Genomic DNA, 17,513 nt, shown 5'->3' with positions numbered 1-17,513 from the left:
CTTCTCCCTTAGCACCCCATTACCCCCCCAGCACCCCATTACCCCCCCAGCACCCCATTCCCCCCAGCACCCCCTTTCCCCCAGCACCTCTTTCTCCCAGCACCCTTTTCCCCCAGCACCCCCCCTTTCTGCTTGCACCCCATTACCCCTAGCACCCTTTCCCCCCCCTGCACCCCCTTTCCACCCCCCCGCACCCCTTCCCCCCACACCAGCCCGGCTCAGCCCAGCGGTGACTTTATTGGTGGTGGCCCTGCAGCATCACACCGTGCACGTGGTCGGGGATCCGGCGCTACCCGGCCCGGGGGGGCACGACGGCAGCCCCCGACCCCCCAAAAAACACCCTGTGGGGTCCCCCCCTTGCCTGGGGGGGTGGTGGCGGTGCTGGATGGCAGCTCGCGGTGGGGCAGCCGCCGCGGCTCTACCCCCCGGTGCCGTGTCCCCCTCTGCGACCCCGCTCCTTCCCGGTGACGCTGCAAGAGAAGCGGGTGCCGTTATGGGGTGCCATGATGGGGTGCCGTTATGGGGTGCCGTTATGGGGTGCCAGGGCTCAGCCCCCCCCCCCAACACCCCCTCCCCACCCCGTACCCGCCGTAGTGCCGCAGCACGTAACCCTCGAAGGCGTCGGCCGCCTCCTCGTCGCCGCGCTCCCGCCGCGCCACCTCCTCCAGCAGCTCCTCCACGTCGTCCACAAAGTCGACAAAGCGCAGGCGGTCGTGGGCGAAGGCGCCGTCGGGCCCGAACGCTCCGTCCAACCGCGCCGCCAACCCCCCGAAATGCTCCCCCCACCCCAACCTCCCCATAAACCCCTCCAACAACCGCAGGAATTGCTCCTTCTGCACCGGCTCCAGCGCCGTCCCCAGCACCTCCCGACCCTCTTTGCGGGCGCAATCGGCCACCCCCGAGCACCCTTGGGGTGCCCGGTACCGGTTGAACGACGGCAGCTCACGCTGGGGGGGTCCGTGAGACGACTTCCCCCAGGATTTGCCCTGTTTGTGCTCCCGGTGGGGCCGGGGGTCCTTCCGGGGGGGTTTGCCCCGCTCCCTCCTCTCCTGCTCGCGGGGGGCCGCGCCGGCACCGTGCCGCTTGTGCCGCTTATTCTCCTTGTGTGGCTTCTTCCAGGGCTCGGCCCCCGCCAGCTCCCGGCCCAGGCGCTGCTCCAGGGCGCTCAGCTCCTCCACGAGCCCCTCGAGACCCCCGGCGCCCCGCGCCCGCTCCAAAGCACCCGCCAATTCCCGCCGCACCGCAGCCAACCGGGCACCCTCCTCACCCGCGCCGGGGGGCCGCTCCGCCGCCGCCGGCTCCCCGGTGCTGCCCGGTGCTCTCCGTAGGCGCTGCAGCTCGGCCCGGGCGTCGCGGAGGGCGGCGGTTTCCCGTTCCAGCGCGGCACGGAGCCGGGCGTTGTCGGCGGCCAGGCTGCGGTGCTGCGCCCCGGCCGCCGCCGCTTCGGCCTCGCTCTTGCGCAGCAGCGCCTGCAGCTCTTCCTTGTGGGTCTGGGGGAGCGAGACGGGGGGGACATGAGCAGCGCCGGGACGTGGCACCCGGTTGCCACCCCGGCACGGCCGCACTCGCCCACCTGCAGCTCCGCCTGCATGAGCCGGATCTCCTGGTTCTCCTTGGCCAGCTTGTCGAGGAGGAGGCCCACGGCCTGCGCGCTCTGGGGGTCCCCGGTGTGCGGCGCGGGGGGCTGCGGCGGTGAGTCCTGGTGGGGGGGAAGGATGGGGACCCCCGGGGTGCTGGGGACACCCCTCGGCCAGCGCCGGGGGGCTGAGCCCCGCCGCGGCCCCCCCGCTCCTTACGTCGCCGTCGGCGGGCGGCGGTGCCTCCTGCTCCCCGGCCGCCACGTCCCGGCTCACCACGCTCTCCACGGGGCCTGGGGGGGGACACCGGACGGCGACGTCCCACCGTGGCCGTACGGCGGGGCTGCCGCGGGGCCGTGTCCTGCCCGGGCGGGACTGTGCCCTCTACTCACCGTCCGCCGGGTCGTAGATGCCACCTGGGGAGAGGAAGGGACAATGAGGGGGGTGCCGGGACCCCCACCCTTTCTCTGGGACCCCCACCCTACCACTGGGACCCCTGCCCTGCCTCTAGGACCCCCACCCTACCTCTGGGACCCCCACCCTGCCCCTGGGACCCTCACCCTGCCTCTGGGACCCCCACCTCGCCTCTGGGACCCTCACCCTGCCTCTGGGACCCTCGCCTTGCTCCTGGGACCCCTGCCCTGCCCCTAGGACCCCCACCCCGCCTCTGGGACCCCTGCCCTGCCCCTAAGACCCCCACCCTACTACTGGGACCCCTGCCCTGCCCCTGGGACCCCCACCCTTTCTCCGGGACCCCCACCCCACCTCTGGGACCCCTGCCCTGCCCCTAAGACCCCCACCCCACCTCTGGGACCCCCACCCCGCCTCTAGGACCCCCACCCTGCCCCAGGGACCCCCACCCTGCCCCTGGGACCCCCACCCTTTCTCTGGGACCCACACCCCACCTCTGGGACCCCCATCCTGCCCCTGGGACACCCACCTTGCCTCTGGGACCCCCACCCCGCCTCTGGGATCCTCGCCTTGCTCCTGGGACCCCTGCCCCACCCCTGGGACCCCCACCCTTTCTCTGGGACCCCCACCCTACCACTGGCACCCCTGTCCTGCCCCTGAGACCCCCACCCCACCCCAGGACCCCCACCCCACCTCTGGGACCCCCACCTTTTCTCTGGGCCCCCCACCCCGCCCCTGGGACCCCACTCACCGGTGACGACCAGCAGCCCCACGGCCACCAGCGCCAAGGCGCCCAGCAGGTACTTGCTCATGCTGAGCCCGTCCTCAGCACCGGTGTCCGGTGCCCCCCGGTGTGGGGCAGGCGCGGAAAGGGGGGCCCCGGCACGGGGCTCGTGGCCCTGCCGTCGCCGCAGCCCCTCCAGGTCATCGTCGCTGCTGGTGCAGCTCCCCTCCTCCCTTGGTGGCCCTGGGGAGGGACGAGGGGACACCCAGGGAGGGTTGGCACGCTGGCACTGCCAGCACAGACCCCCCCGGCTGGTCCCCTGCGAGGGTCTCACCTGCTCTGGGGGGGTCCGGGCAGCGTCCCGGCTCAGCCTCGGCGTCGGGCTCCTCCTGCTCGGCACCATCCGGCACGTCGGGCTCGGAGCCGCCTGTCCCGGTACCGGGGTGCCAACGCTCCTCCAGGTCCTGCGGGCACAGGCGCTGGGGTCTCACGCGTCACCGTGGGGCGAGCAGGACCCCAGCCACCCCCCAGCTCCCCGGCTCACCCCCAAACCGCTGCCCTCGGGGCGCGGGGGCTCGTCGGCGACGGCGGCTGCGCCGTCGGTGGCCGTGGCTGGGGAGAGGCAGAGAGCGGCGGTGAGCCGGTGGCACCGGGGGGACACCGGGTCTGCCCCATCCCCGCGGATGCCGCCTGCCTGTGTCGGTGTCCTGGGTGCCTTCCTCCTCCTCCTCCGGCTCCTCATCCTCAGCCCCGTGGGAGGCCGAATCCTGCTGCGGACCCACCGTCTCGACGGGCAGCCCCTGGCAGGAGGCGGAGGGGGGTGGGTGGCACCTTCGGCCTCATCCCCCGTCTGCCTCCCTGTGCCCGCAGCCCCGGGGCCCCCCGCGGTGTCCCCCCGCCCCCCGCACCTCGCTGCCCGCCAGCACCCAGCTGCTGTCCGAGTCCCGCGAGTCCGAGTTGTCCGCCATGGCGACGGTCCGGGGCCACCTGCAAGGGGATGGACAGAGGGATGGAAGGAGGGGGGACAGGGGGACGGAGGGACAGAGGGATGGAGGGACAGGGGGACGGGGGGACCCATCCCAGCTCCCGGCACCACCGGGGTCTCACCGGGAAGAGCCCCCCCCGGTCCCCGCAACAGCCGCTCCCCAAACCCTGCCCCGGGAGCCGCCCCAGCCGCAGCACCGGCCCCCCCCCGTGTCCCCCCCTCCCGGCCACCAGCTGCCGCCGCCGGGTATTTTTAGCCGGTGATGCCGCCGGGCAGGTGCACGGGGGGGGCCCGGTGTGGGGACACCGGCACCGGGGATCTCGGGCAGCCCCCCCGCACCCCCCGGGACCCCAGAACCGGCCCGGGGCGGGGGGGTGACAGCCCTGCCGGTGACACCCCCCCCCCACTTCCCCATCCCCGCGGTACCGGACGGTGCCCGTTCGAGCCGCGCCCGCCGCCCCCCCCCGGTACCGCCGAGCACCCCACGGAGCCCCCCCCGGTTCCGCTCCCCCCCCCGCTCCCCGGGGCCCCTCCCCGGTACCTCCTGCCGCTGCCGCCGGTAACTTTTACCCCCCCCCGCAGCTCCCGCTACCGGTCACCGCCCTGGGGACGGGGCGCGCACGTGACGCCCGCAGCCAATGGGAGCGCGCGGCGGCCGCCACGGACCAATAGGATGGCGCGGGGAGGTGTGGGGGGGCGGGTTCATGTGGGGGGACCCCTCCGGTACCGGACACCCCCCCCACACTCATTCCCCATCCCCGGTGGGAGCGGAGCGAGACACGGACACGCCGGTTCGAGAGTTTTTATAGCGACGGTACAAAAGTTTCCGTTAACGATCGGTTAAAACACGGCGGGGGGGGAAGCGGGGGGGGGAACCGGGGCTGCCCCGAGCACCGGGAGTGGCTGGGGGTGGCACCGGGGCTGCCCCGAGCACCGGGAGAGGCTGGGGGTGACACCGGGACTGCCCCGAGCACCGGGAGCGGCGGGGGAGGGGGCACTGGGGCTGCCCCGAGCACCGGGAGTGGCCGGGGGTGGCACCAGGGCTGCCCCGAGCACCGGAGGGGGGGCACCGGTACCATCCCAAGCACCGGGTGTGGCAGGGGGGGAGCACCGGGGCTGCCCCGAACACCAGGGGATGGCACCAGGACCATCCCGAGCACCGGGGAGGGAGCCGGGGGCACCGGGACTGGGAGCCATGGCTATGGCGGTGGGCACCGGATCCCCCCCCTCCACCCCGCCCCACCAAGGGGGGGGTCTGGGGTGGCACCGGGGGAGCCTCAGCCGCCCTCTCTGAGGGCCGGTGCACCGGGGCTGGAGCCTCCCTCACGGCAAAGGGCTGGCGACGGTGTGGCCAACACCGGCCACGGTGGGTCCCAGCAGCAGCCGGTACCGGGCCCCGTCCCTCGGGGGGGTGAGAGCTACATAAAAAAAAAATGGGGGGGAATTTGGTCCTAAATCGTCCTAAATCATCCCAAATCGGCGGGGGAAGCCGGTAGCCGGTGGCGAGAGGGTGGTTCAACCGTCGTTGGCGGCCACCAGCTGTCCCATGCCCTCGCGGACGTAAACCGACTGGATCTCCTTGGTTTTGAGGCAGAAGTCGCAGGCCCACACGGCCGAGGCCTCGGTGGTGAGCAGCCCGTAGGCGTTCTCCGTCATGCCCGTGCACTCCCGGTGAAACCATTTCTGACACGAAGCTTCGCATAAAATGGCGTCTTGGTCATCGTTAACCTCGTTACGACAAGCGCCGCATGGATACACCAACCCGGGAGGCGGTTGGTGACCGGAACCGCCCGCTGCTTTACCGGGAGGAGGAGGAGGAGGAGGCGGCGGCGGCGGCGGGAGGCTGTTGGTTTCGGGGGTACCGGCGCCGCGGGCTGCGGTGGCGGGGGCGAAGGTGGGTTGTGCCCCGTTAACGGCGGCGGGAGAACCCGAATGTTGCTCTTGGGGGAAGGTGCTGGGAGGGGGGTTGAGGTTTTTCCCCCCTTCCTCACCGCCGGCGGGGAAAGCGCCGGGATCGGCCCCGGCGAAGGGGCTGGCGGTGGGGGGCAGCGGGGGCAGGTTCTGCCCGGGGCGCTGCAGCGGCGACTGTCCAAAGAGGTTCCCGGGCTGGTTGAAGCGTTGCGTCACCGTTGGCCCCCCGGGAGGGTTCAGAGCCGGTCCTGGCCCCATATCCCCCCGCGGGGGTTGCCCCAGAGTAGGGGAGATCATAGGCCCGAAGCCCCCGACCGGCCCCTGCAGGAGCTGCCCCGTCGGGGGGCTGAAGTTCTGTCCGAGGGGCTGCCCGAAGGGCTGCGCGGGGAAGCTCAGCCCCCCGGGCTGGACGTACGCGGGGTTCTGCGGGGCCATGCTGAAAGCCGGCCCCATCTGCCCCGGGGCGAAGGGAGGGGGTTGTCTCCGCAAGGGCTGTGGCCCCCCGCCGTAACCGGGAGGTACCTGCGGTGACATCCCCCCCCCGCCGCCCTGGACGCGGAAGCCACCGAAGGGGACGGGGGTGCCCAGGAAGGGGGCGGGGGCCGCCCCCACTTTGGGGCTGCCGAAATCATCTTCGAAGGGGTTGGAAGCCACCAGATGATCCACCATGGGGGTGGGCGGCGGGGCGAACTCCGAGAGGTGCGAGTAAGCGGGACCCTGCGGGGGAGAAGGCGGCGGTCAGGGCGGCGGTCGCCCCTCCCGGTACCGGTGCCGCCCGGAGCCCCGACCCTACCTGCGTGTTGGATTTGCGCCGCTTCTTTTCGGGGCTTTTCATCTGCAGCCCTGCGGGGACAAGCGGGGCCGCGTCAGCCAAGGCCGCGTTAACCGGGGCCGCGTTAACCGGGGCCGGTTCCCCCGCCCGCCACCGGCCCGGCCGCCCGCGCTCACCTGCCTTCCCCTGCTTCCGCCCGGGCCCGCCGGCGGCAGCGCTGCCCGCAGGGTGCGGGGGCCCCGGCGGGGGCGGCGGGGCCGGGACGCCTCCCTCCAGCTTCTCTGCGTGCGGGGCCGCCATGGCCCTCACAGCCGCCGCGCCGCCATGGCCCCGCCGCCGCCACCGCGGCTCGACCGGAACCGGAAGTCGCGCGGAGCCAATCAGCGCGCGCAGGGCGGGGTGATTGACGTATCCACGACGCGCCTGGCGGAGGAGGCGGGGTCAGGGCGGACCAAGTGCAGCGCGCTGGTGGAGGGGGGGCGCTGAGCGGGACGAACCATGTGCAAAGTCGGGGGGGGGGGGGGGATGGACCAATCACAGCGCGCTGAGGCGGGGTAAAGCAGAGCGGGACAGACCATGTGCAGCGCCCGTAGGGGAGCGCGGGACGTACCATGTGCGAGGCCCGCGGGAGGAGAAGGAGCCATGTGCCGATCGTAGGGACGACGCCGACAGCCGGGGCGGGGGGGGCTGCGCCCGGTGCCCCCCCCCCCGGTATTCCCCCCCCCCTCCCGGTGTCCCCCCCTCCTCACACCAACCAGGGCCTAAAGAAATACCAACTTTAATACCAACCGCCGGTTCCTTTGGTATAGCGGGGCCCGGGGGTGGGCTGCGCTTTGGCTTGGGGGGGGGGTAACACCGTGCATGCAAGGGGAGAGGGGGGGGACACCCTCCCACCCCCCCCCACCCCGTGGCTACCGGGGCCAGTGATAGCCAACCGGGCCCCCCAGGGGGTGGTGGGTACAGGGCGGGGGGGTGCGGAGGAGCACGTCCCGGGAAGGGGCACGGCCGGGGCTGGGAGAGCGGGGAGGGGGGGGGGCTCTGTGTGTCCCCCCCCACCCCAACCCCGCGGCTTTGCATAAGAGTGTGGGACCTGCGGGGGTCAAGGCACAGAGTTAACACGTCAAGTGATGGGGGACAGGGGGTGCGGGGCCGGGCGGGCGTTGTGCTTGGGGGTGCTGAGCTCCCCCGCAGCCCCCCCGGGCAGGGGACGAGGCCTGTTTGCCCCCCCACACCTCGGGGGGGGGCTCGGCTCTGCCAGCCCTGAGCCTGGGCCCACGCCGGTGGCACGGCAGCGGGGCATTGTGGTAGGAGCTGAGCTGCTGTGCAAAGGCCGGAGCTGGGGGGAGGCGGGGGGGGCTTTGGCAAGAAGAGCCCCCCCCCCAGCCCTGCCGACAGCTCACGCCACGCTGCCCGCACCCCCCGGCCCCACGTAGGCAGAGGGGGCCAGTCCCCATCCCCAAGGCCAAGTCCATGCTCAGTCCCAGGGCCGAGCACCCAACAAGAGTCCAAGGGCTCCCTGGGGGCAGCGAGCAGGGCTGGGGGGGGGGGCCGTGTACGGGGGCCCCCCCACCCCGGGGCGCTCACAGTCTCCTCTCCACGGGCTGCTGCAGGCACATCTCGCTGCCGGCCGAGATGATGGGCAGGTGATTGTCCATGTGGTAGCTGATGAGGTGGCTGACGCTCTCGAAGCGGTGGTCTTTCGTCCGCACCTGGAGGGGGGGGGGACACCGGGGAAGGGGCACTCGGGAGGCTGCCGATGCCCGTGGGACACCAAAGCCACCAGCACCGACCCGGGGGGGAGCAGCCCCTCACCCCCACGCTCCGCCAGGCCTTCTCCATCCCCCAAGCCAGCCTAGAAGCACCCCCAAGGAAACCCAATGCCCTGGGGTGGGCTCTTGTGACCCCCCAGCCCCCCCCCGAGCTGTCCCCGGCACATTACACGGACTCACCACTCCCTCGGGATCGACGAGCAGCAGATGTTTGGGCTGTCCCCCCTGCAAACCCGTCAGCACGTACTGGCCGGGGGTGGTGGTGCTTTCCCGCACCAAAAAGTCGCCGTTGACCTTCAGCAGCTTCTCGGCCTCTTTACGGTTCATCTTCCCGTGGTACCAGGGCTCCCGTCTCAGCTGCTCCTCCATGGAAGCCACCACCTGAGGCGGGGGCAGCCCCACGGGCACGGACGGGGGGACACGAAGGGCGTCGTCGAAGGGCTCTGCGGGGAGAGAGGAGTGAGGGGGGGTCTGGGACCGACCTCACAGCCACCCCCAGGCCTGATTGCAGCCGCTGTGGCACTCACTCATGTCGAAGAGGTCCCTCTGGGCGCTGCCGTTGGCCGTCGCGGCGGGGCCGGCGGCCGACGCTTGCCGGGTCTTGTCCATGTTCTGCACGTTGACGTAAGAGGGGTCATCGAACAGGACGGACGCGCCCGCCGGAGCCGGGTATTTCTCTCTCCCTGCTGTCAAGAGCACCGTGGTCAGTCAGGGTCTGGGGGCCAGGAGAGCAGCCGGGGACTGGCCACGGCCACCACGTTACCTTGGGCAGGAGCGTGCTGCTTCCGCGGGTCGTAGTCCCCGCCCGACGTCTGGCCAACGGGCTGCAGGGAGAGGCGGGTGGTGAACCCCGCTGCACCCCCCAGCCCTTCCCGCTCCCCACCCCCACGTGCCACGGCTCCTCGTGGTGGGATAACCCCGAGGGAAGCACCCACGTGGCCCGGTCGGGGTCCCCACATCTCCCTCGTAACGTGGAGCCCCACCACGAGGACGTGCCCAGAGCCTTACCAGCGTGGCCCCCAAGTGATTGGGGCTCTGAGCAGCCCCGTCCCGCAGCCGCATGTCCACGACCCCCCCGATGGGAGGTTCCTTGCCGGGGAAATCGTTATAGTACTGGTGATCCGGGGCTGGTTCCTCCTCTTCCTCATCCCAGGCAGAACCATCAAACCCCGCCATCCTGGGAGGGCACAGCAGAGATGAGCAGCTGGCAGCGGCTGCGTCCCCCAAAACCAAACCATCTCGGCCACCTTCCTCCTCCTCCTCACACAGCCCTGCCCTTACCTGTCGTGGGGGGTCACCAGCTTCGGGGGGTTCTTCAGGTACTGTTTGAAGCGCAGCTCGAAGGCCTGCCCGATGGTGCTGATCACGTCCTGCGCCAAGCCCTCGGGGCACTCCAGGATGTGGCACGCTGCGGAGGGAAGGGTGGGATGGCACCGGGGGCACCCCAGTGTGAAGTTCTCCACCCTTAAGCTTGGCCTTGTGCACCCCAGAGCTTCCTTAGGGGGGGGCCCAGTCCCTCCCCACCACCTAAACACCCACAAAACAGCTCTGGCATTTAGGACCCGCGGCCTCACCTCTCTGATTAACGGGGTCTTTGGCAACGTAGGCGACGTACTCGGCTGTGTCCTGCGGGCGAGATGCCGGCGGTGAGACGGGGCTGCCGGCGAGCGCGGTGCCCGAGGCGTCGGGGTAAGGGCAGGAGAGGCACCGATCCCCGGGACGGGGCAGGACGGGGACGCTGCGTACTCACCGGGTCTCCCCCCGACGCGAAGGAGATGGACTGCATGTGGTGGTTGGCGATGATCTGCAAGGCAAAGAGTTTGTGGCACGCAGCCAGGAGCTCTTTGGCACCCAGCTGGCCTGGCACGGGGGCTTACAAGCCATTATGAGCCACAGGCCAGCAGGAAAAGGGCTGGGACACCAACAGGGCCACTGAGAGTGGGGACAAAACCAGGAGAGCTGGCCCCAGCCGAGGGGACTGAGGTCTCACGCTCCCCAGGACAGATCCTACAAAGCACGTGGGGTATCGCTCCAAGCTCTTCGCCCCCAGGGGAAGGTGGGCACTCGGCAGGTCACCCAGCCCACCCAGACGTCCCTTAGGGACGGTGGGGACATCCCCTGCCCCGGCAGGTCCCAGGGTTGGGGACAGGAGGATTTGTACACGTCTAAAGCCGGCCCCTCCCGGCTCTCACCTGCTTGCAGTCGGACGCCATGAGGTTGAGGCTGCTGGTGGAGATGGTGAGGGTGATGGGCATGCCGGCAAACTTCAGGTTGCTCTTCCCCAGGATGGAGTTCAGGGAGCGACCGCAGGGCTGGGGACAAATGGCAGCGTGGGGAAAGGGGTTGGAGGGGGACACGGGGCACGTCCTGCCACCGTCCTGCCGAGCCGCAGCAGGAGGTCGGAGCCCCAGGGCTGCCCAGGTCGGGCACGGCTGGGCTGGGATCCGGCCCTCAGCCCCGGCCACGCTGCCCCTCCCCGGCACCTCCCCAGCCCAGCCTCACCTTCCTCCTCCTCACGGCTCCCTTGGCGCCCGGCACGGCCTCGCACACCAGCCCGATGGCCTCCCTGCAGGGAGCACAGCGGGATGTCAGCGTCCCCCCCCCCAATTCCTCCATAATCCCCCCAGCCACGGGGCTGAGGACACGGGCACCAGCGCAGAAGGGACAGGGTGACAAATGGAAACCCCTGGGGCAGCACCGGCTGGGGCTCTGCAAGCCAGGGAAGCTTGGCCCCCACCGAACACCCCCCAGGGGCTCGTGTGGGGCTCAGACCCCCCCCCGCAAAAAGCAGCAGCCCCCGGGGAAGAGGCAGAGCTCACCTGGTGACCTGCGTCCTGGTGTTAAAATCCAAAGCCCTCATGGACTGGAGAACTTCCACGCAGCCCATGTACTGCGGGGAGAGAGGCAGGGTCAGCCCGGCCAGCCCTGGGGTTTGCTCCCCACGCAGCCGGGGAGGGGGCCGGCACCCCGAGCCCCCCCCAGGAATCCCACTGCCCCCCAAGGAGCACAGCAGGTCCCCAAATCCCCACCGTGACCCTTCCCCACGCCCCCCTCGAGCCCCCAGCACTCACCCGGACGTGGTAGGAGACGCCGGGGCCCATGACCTTGTCATCGGGGTGCAGCCAGCCGCGGGTGGGCTTATTGACGAAGCTGCCGTGACGGGTCCATTCGTCACCCCCCAGCTGCCCCCCTTCCACCCGCGTCTTCTTCCCACAGCTCAGCTTGTTCATATCCTGAGAACAAACAGCGACAGCACCCGCTGAGTCGGCGCCGGCAGCACCCACCGGTGCCGGTGCCCCGGTGAGCTCCCCTGGGTTGCCGCCGGCCGAGGAGCCCCGCAGGCTGAGCAGGTTGGCGGGGTTGGAGAGCTTCAAGTTGGCCATTTTGGGGAAGAAAGAGCAGAGGGTGGTGGGGCTGTCCTCCGATTCGGGCGAGAGCTCCCCGAGAGCCGCCGCGGGGCCGAGGGAGGAGGAGGAGGAGAGGGAGGCAGGCAGGGACCGCGTGCCTCCGAGGGGCTCCACCGGGGAAGCCGGGCCCCCCGTTGCCTCCTCCAGGGAGGAGATGGACTCGTTCCGCAGGTGGCTGTATTTGCTCTTCTGCAGGAGATCCATGCTGGAGAGCGGAGAGCAGGGCCGGGATCGGCCCGTCCCGCGCAGCACCGGGGTGGAGGCAACCGGCTGGGTCTCACCGGGGCCCCACGGAGAGTCCGAGCGCCGGCAGCCGCCGGGAAGCCGCCTCGGAGCAAAAGCCTCGGCCGTGCTCCGCGCCACGTCCACGCCAGCCCCGCATGGCTGGCAGGGAGAGCCGGCCCCGCGGTGCCGGGGGGCTGCCCGGTCTCGAGCGATCGGCGTCAACGAGGATGCGCGGGGAGGAAAGGGGGGTGCCGGCTCGGGTCGGGGGGCTCAGCACGCTCGGTCCCCGGCCTGGAGGTCCTCAAACTCCGCAGCCCCGCACCGCTCCGGAAACAAATCCCATTGTCTGCAGCCGGGGCAGAATCGGGCCCTCTCTGCCCCACGGCCGGGTCCGGCACGGCTGCCCCTGGCCGGCTCGCTGCCCTGCCGCCGCCAGCCGCTCCGAGGAAATCAAAGGCATGAATATTTAAAGTCCTGAGACAAGGCAGCCACAGAGCGCATCCAAGCCCAGCCCAGCCCCGCTCCCAGCACCATCCAGGAGCGAACAAGGTCCCTCTGTGGTGACCAGCGCTACGCAAGCCACGTGCCGGCGGCGAGCAGCCGCCGTTGGCTCCCCGGGCTCTGCCGGGGGGGAGCGGTGCCCAGAGCCGGGCGGGCTGCGATGCCGAGATGCCGCCGGTACCCGCAGCCTCCAGGGATGCAGGGACACGCAGTGCTCCGAGATCTTGGTGGGAGGAAGAGGAAGATGCCGGCGAGCAGGGTACAGGTGGGCTGCGCGCCGGGCGAGGAAGGGCTCAGCACCAGCGAGGAGCCGGCAGGAGAGGCGGCCGCTGCTAATTGCTGCTGCTAATTGAGGCTGCTGCTGCTTCCCGCATCCTGGCTGGGCGCTGAGCGGCGGCGGCTCCTCCCGGGAGAGGGGGAAGAAGGGGCTGCCGGTGCTGGGAAGGGCCGTGCTGACTCACGGGCGACGGGGCAGGCTCTGCCCGCGGCGGGGGCTGCGGGAGGGCTGGGGCGCAGCGCAGGAGGGGCGAGGGGGGGGGAGCCAGCGCTTCTCTGGAGCGGAAAAATCAAGGTCACGGGCGGAGCTAACGGGAGGCGAGTGTGCCGGGGGGCAAACCTCGGCCCCTTCTACCGCGGGGAGCCGGGCTGAGCCCCCATCTGCGGGTTGGGGGGGTCAGGGGCAAGTTTCCCCCCATCCTTAATGCATCCCCCATCCCAGGCCAGCCCGATGGCACCTGCGCCGCTCCCACACCAGCGTCCCCGGGGTGCAAGAGCTCTCCCCACCTCCCGTGGGTTGCAGCAGGGATTTTGGGTGCCCAACCCTGTAACCCACCACGGGCCAGGGCCTTCCCGGGCACCAAGCACTCCATCAAACCAGTCACCGAGCCAAAACGGGGTAAATCCAGCCCAAAAGGATGGGCTCTCCCTGACTGGACCCACCGCCGGCTGCCTGGCACACCGCCACGGGGACAGGGACGGGGCTGGAAACAGCCGCCTGCGGCTGACGACGGCGGGTCCGTCACCCTCCTCCTCCTCACGTCGCCTCCACGACCGCCAGCCCCCACCTCAGCCGCCGCCGGTGGCCCCACGGGCGCAGCGAGCCCGCGTCCCACGAAGCGTTCGTCCCCGCCGAGGGCCCCTCGGCGCTGTGACCTTCCCGTGGCCGGCACCGCGCCGCTGCTCGAAAGAAAAGCAGGAAACCCGGGGCCGGGGAGCCAGGAAGCCGCCAGCCCTGCGAGGGGCCAGCCGGAGCCCCCGGCTGCTGGGGGGGGGAGCCCAGTTGGGCGGCATCGAATGGGGTTTGCCCACGAGGGTCCGGCTGCTGGCAGACGTGGGGCTGGGGTCCCCCAGCACGGGCTGAGCCCTGACACTTCCCCAGGGCCGTGCTGGGGTAAGAGCAGGAGGGAATTGCATGGGGGGGGTCTCCTCAGCCCCTTCCCACCACCCCAGGGCCAGGCTGTCACCCAGACAAGGGACAGGGCTGGGAGTAGCCGTCCCCGCCACGCACCGAGGGGCTGGCACGCCCCGGGAGCTGCAGCCCCCTGCTCAGACAGGCCTCTGCTTTCAGAAAATGGAATAATTTCTGATTTTATCACAAGCTCCCGAGGCCAGCCGGCCCACGTCACCCCGCACCGGCTGCCAACACGCCGCTCCCAGCGCTCGGAGACCAGCGGTGCCACCGCCGTGGCTGCCCCCGCCAGCCCCAGAGCCCACCCCAGGGTGTCAGAGACCCCTTCAGAGTGCAGAAAACAAACCAAGACGCGTGTAGAGCAGCAGAACAACAGCCCTGCCTGAACGGGCAGCCCTTCCCCTCACCAGCCAGGCCGGCAGCGACCTCCTGCCCCTGCAACCGAGGGGAGCAGCCAGAACAACCACCCCGAGGAGCTCCCAGGACACGTCCCGGCCCAGCCGCTCCTCGTGCCCCAGCAGCACGGAAAGGATCAGCCGGATCCTCCCCGGGGAGAGGGACCCGGGCTGCTTTGGGGCGCCCGAGGCTGGGACTTCGCGTATAGCCCCAGGGGTGAGGAAGACGAGTAAAGAGGGGGACGCTCGGGGCCTCGCTACCGGGCCAGCGCCCAACATCCTCCCAGGAAACACAAAGTGGGAGCTGAGTCAGAGACCTGGAACACGCCAGTGGTTTGGCAAGATCTCGCAAGCCAGGAGCAGACAGCAGCCGGCCGCTGCCGCACGTACGCACCTCACCCGGGGGCAGGAGACCCCCAGGATCCCACGGCGGCGACACCGGAGCCATCCCCCGGCCTTCGGGGCAGGGAGGAAGCAAAGAAAAACACTCAAATCCAGCCAACAACTGTTTTTTCCCCCCCTAAACATCACGACAGCACCTACACGTTCCTGTGGGCAACCTCTCTGCTGCTCAGAAGGGCCCGGAGATGCCACCGGAGACGTGGGGAGGAGGCGGGGGCCCTGCCAGCGAGGAGAGGGAGGAGGCAGGATCCACCACCGAAGCCACCTGAGCCTCCACCGAAGTCCTTACCACGTACTCCATCGGCGGCGGAGGGCAGGGCAGGCCCCGGGCAGGGAACAGAAACACACAGCCCCTCTCGTCTGGCACTCCGACCTGCGGTTCGGGGACAAACAGGCAGTTAGCCAGCCCCGCCGAGGCGGTAGCCATGGCGCCAAGAGGCAAACCCTGCTCCTCCTCGCTGACCGCAGGCGGACGGGGCCGTAGCAGCAGCACAAGGCGCTGCCGACACACGGGGGGAGAGAGCCAGGGAAGCCTCCGGAGGGAGGATGGAGCTGGGATGTGCCAGGGCGGGAGCACGAGGCCGAGCCTGGCTCTGCTCCGGCCTTGCCCACGCCGGCAAACGGTGTTGTGGGGGCTGAGAGTCGCTCCACGACGCGAGACAAGTGTCGGAACCGATCCCTGCCCGGCCCCAAAACCAGCGCCCAGAGGCCACACACAAGGGGGGAGAGCGGAGGCAACCCAGGGTGGGCAGAGCTGCCCCCTCCTGCCACCCGCCGCAAAAGGAGGTGAAGAAGGGAGTCGTGGGCAGAGGCTGCGAGAGCGGAGCCAGGAAACCCTGCGAGGGGCAAACAAGCGAAGCAGGAGCAGCTCCGGAGCCGCTGCTCTACCCGCTCCCCCCGCCCAGGCGCCGCGGTGGAGGCCGGGCAGCGCCAGGGCAGCAAATGTGATTGATTTCCTTGCAGCTCTTATCTGGGGCCCAGGCGGGCGCTAACACAATTAGCTGGGGAGACAGCGAGATAACGAGAGCCCTGCCCGGCGAGAGCGGCGGCACGGCCCGGCTCCACCGCGCCAGGTCACTCGCTGCCGAGCAAAGGTGGCGACGAGGCGCTTTGGACGCCGAGGGCCGAGGTTGGCGGCAGGGAAGGAGGATCGGGACGGCGACTCGGGGTGCTCAGCCTCGCCGAAGCCTCCTCGGGGGCCAGCTGTGCCCCACAGCGAGGGGACGGCGCAGGTGGCCCAGCCACGGCGCTCGGGTGGGAAGAGACGGCGTCTTCGACCCCTCTGGCCCAGGCCAAGGGCAGGGCGGCCCCGGGGAGCGCTGCCGAGAGCTGCCCTTTGCCCGCAGGCTTCCGCAGCGCCGGCGGGCAGGGCCCGGGTCACGTTTCCTCAGAACCCGCATCCGGGTGAGGCCACACGAGAGATTCAACCGGAGGAGCAGGGAGAGGCTGCGAGGGACTGGGGGGGGAAGGCGAAGGCCTGCAAGGGGGAGTGCCCACCCCTGCCCACGACAGCCGGCTCTGCGCAGGAGACTCGCCCCCGCCACCCCCCAAAGCACCGAGGCGCAGGCAGGGCTGAGGCAGGACGGCGGGAGGGTGCACCGGGCAGCGCGGAGGCCAAGGATAGAATCACAGAATGGTTTTGGTTGGGAAGGACCTTGAAGATCATCGAGTCCAACCGTTACCCCAGCGCTGCCAAGGCCACCACTAACCCATGGCCCTCAGCACCACATCTACAGGGCTTTTAAATCCCCCCAGGGATGGGGACTCCACCACTGCCCTGGGCAGCCTGTGCCAGCGCTTGACAACCCTTTTGGGGAAGAAATTGTCCCTGATCTCCAACCTAAACCTCCCCTGGGGCAACTTGAGGCCATTTCCTCTCCCCTCAGCCTCCTTTTCTCCAGACTAAACCCCCCCAGGTCCCTCAGCCGCTCCCCATCACACTTGTGCTCCAGACCCTTCCCCATTCCCGTTGCCCTTCTCTGGACTCGCTCCAGCACCTCAAGGTCTTTCTTGTCGTGAGGGGCCCAAAACTGCACCCAGGATTCGAGGTGCGGCCTCACCAGGACCCCTCCAAACGCAGCCGGTGCCCTGTCCCTGCTGGGGGTCACGCCAGTTTGAGGTCCAGGGGCGGGGGGGGTTCCCCCAGGCCCGGACAGCGTCCCTCGAGCTGGTCTCCTCCTGTGTACGGCACCGGCGTGCTGAGCTGCCACACCGGGGGAGGTCCAGGGCACCGGGGGGGGGGTCCAGGACACTGGAGTCACCCTGACACCTGGAGGCAACGGAGCGGCTGGCACAGCCTGGCACCACCTCCGGCCCTGGCTGGGCCGCCGAGGGGAGGGGACCGGCCCCCCCGCACCAGGCACGCAGAGGCAGCGGGGAAGGGCGGCCCAGTCCCCGCAGCACCGGGGGACGCAGCACCGGGCTCCGGTGGCGGTTGCGGCGGGTCCCCCCGTCCGCTTCGCAGAAGGTAGCGGCGGCGGCGGCGGCGGCGAGCGGTGCGCGCCAGCGAGTGGGGAGGCCTCAGCCCCACCGGCACCGCCGCCGCGGGGGCTCCCCGGGACACGGCCCGGCCCCGCGGGGCCTCACCCGCCCCGGGAGCTCGGGGCCTACGCGGGCCCCACACGGCGCAGCCGCTCCCACGGGGCTGCGCAGGCCGCGCTGACCCCGCCGCGGCCCCCCCCCCGCCCCGGGCCGGCCCGCGCGCTCACCGGGGCACCATGGGTCTCGCGCCGGTCTCCTCCGGTCACCGGCGCCCGCCCTCCGCCCCCCCCCGCCGCGCCGCCACTCACTTCCGGCCCGCACCCTCCAGCGCGGCCTCACCGCGCCCCCGTCACGTGACGAGGGGACCAAGAGCGGGCCGCGCCCAGCCCGCGAGGAAGCACAGCCATCGCCCCGCCCCGCCTCGCGAGCACCGACCAATGGGATGTCTCCTCGCCTCATGACGTACCGCCCACCGCGCGGAGCGGGCCAATGGGAGCGCGGGGCGGCGGCATTTGAAAGCGCCGGGAGAGGGGGGGCCGCTAACG

The 17,513-nt window shown here is 71.0% G+C and overlaps 3 protein-coding genes and 1 long non-coding RNA gene across 10 annotated transcripts; 1 reads left to right on the top strand and 3 right to left on the bottom strand.

The window, feature by feature from the left end:
* Window positions 1-218: 218 nt before the first annotated feature.
* PBXIP1 (PBX homeobox interacting protein 1) lies at window positions 219-4,338 on the bottom strand. 2 transcript variants are annotated; one of them, XM_068414943.1, is made up of 11 exons: window positions 4,239-4,338; window positions 3,621-3,699; window positions 3,407-3,512; window positions 3,257-3,324; window positions 3,047-3,176; window positions 2,740-2,955; window positions 1,970-1,993; window positions 1,797-1,870; window positions 1,574-1,699; window positions 586-1,490; window positions 219-470 (listed from the first exon to the last, which is right to left on the bottom strand). In XM_068414943.1, exons 2-11 carry the CDS (start codon window positions 3,678-3,680, stop codon window positions 419-421), a joined length of 1,761 nt encoding a protein of 586 aa, XP_068271044.1. In that variant the 5' UTR covers window positions 3,681-3,699; window positions 4,239-4,338; the 3' UTR covers window positions 219-418. The 2 variants fall into 2 exon arrangements, with proteins under 2 accessions (XP_068271044.1, XP_068271045.1); XM_068414944.1 differs by lacking the exon at window positions 4,239-4,338 and adding an exon at window positions 3,820-3,895.
* Window positions 4,339-4,369: 31 nt separating this feature from the next.
* Window positions 4,370-5,403, top strand: LOC137671402 (uncharacterized). The gene is made up of 2 exons (XR_011049417.1): window positions 4,370-4,511; window positions 5,292-5,403. It is a non-coding gene; the product is annotated as an uncharacterized lncRNA (long non-coding RNA).
* PYGO2 (pygopus family PHD finger 2) lies at window positions 4,486-6,705 on the bottom strand. 2 transcript variants are annotated; one of them, XM_068414946.1, is made up of 3 exons: window positions 6,557-6,705; window positions 6,402-6,451; window positions 4,486-6,325 (listed from the first exon to the last, which is right to left on the bottom strand). In XM_068414946.1, the coding sequence occupies exons 1-3, from the start codon at window positions 6,678-6,680 to the stop codon at window positions 5,213-5,215; spliced, it is 1,287 nt and encodes a 428-aa protein (XP_068271047.1). In that variant the 5' UTR covers window positions 6,681-6,705; the 3' UTR covers window positions 4,486-5,212. The 2 variants fall into 2 exon arrangements, with proteins under 2 accessions (XP_068271047.1, XP_068271046.1); XM_068414945.1 differs by having other exon boundaries at window positions 6,402-6,705.
* A 437-nt stretch (window positions 6,706-7,142) lies between these two features.
* SHC1 (SHC adaptor protein 1) lies at window positions 7,143-17,264 on the bottom strand. 5 transcript variants are annotated; one of them, XM_068415171.1, is made up of 13 exons: window positions 17,196-17,264; window positions 11,221-11,382; window positions 10,969-11,039; window positions 10,652-10,715; window positions 10,342-10,461; window positions 9,900-9,953; window positions 9,724-9,775; window positions 9,431-9,557; window positions 9,158-9,326; window positions 8,913-8,973; window positions 8,677-8,835; window positions 8,330-8,592; window positions 7,143-8,089 (listed from the first exon to the last, which is right to left on the bottom strand). In XM_068415171.1, the coding sequence occupies exons 2-13, from the start codon at window positions 11,377-11,379 to the stop codon at window positions 7,961-7,963; spliced, it is 1,428 nt and encodes a 475-aa protein (XP_068271272.1). In that variant the 5' UTR covers window positions 11,380-11,382; window positions 17,196-17,264; the 3' UTR covers window positions 7,143-7,960. The 5 variants fall into 5 exon arrangements, with proteins under 5 accessions (XP_068271272.1, XP_068271271.1, XP_068271273.1 ...); XM_068415170.1 differs by lacking the exon at window positions 17,196-17,264 and adding an exon at window positions 13,347-14,858; XM_068415172.1 differs by lacking the exon at window positions 17,196-17,264 and adding an exon at window positions 14,629-14,858.
* Window positions 17,265-17,513: the final 249 nt, after the last annotated feature.

Source organism: Nyctibius grandis, chromosome 17 (genome assembly GCF_013368605.1).
Source record: "Nyctibius grandis isolate bNycGra1 chromosome 17, bNycGra1.pri, whole genome shotgun sequence".
In the NCBI taxonomy this organism is placed as follows: domain Eukaryota; kingdom Metazoa; phylum Chordata; class Aves; order Nyctibiiformes; family Nyctibiidae; genus Nyctibius; species Nyctibius grandis.
The sequence above is the reverse complement of the archived record's forward strand: the minus strand, read 5'-3'. Positions and strand labels throughout refer to the sequence as shown.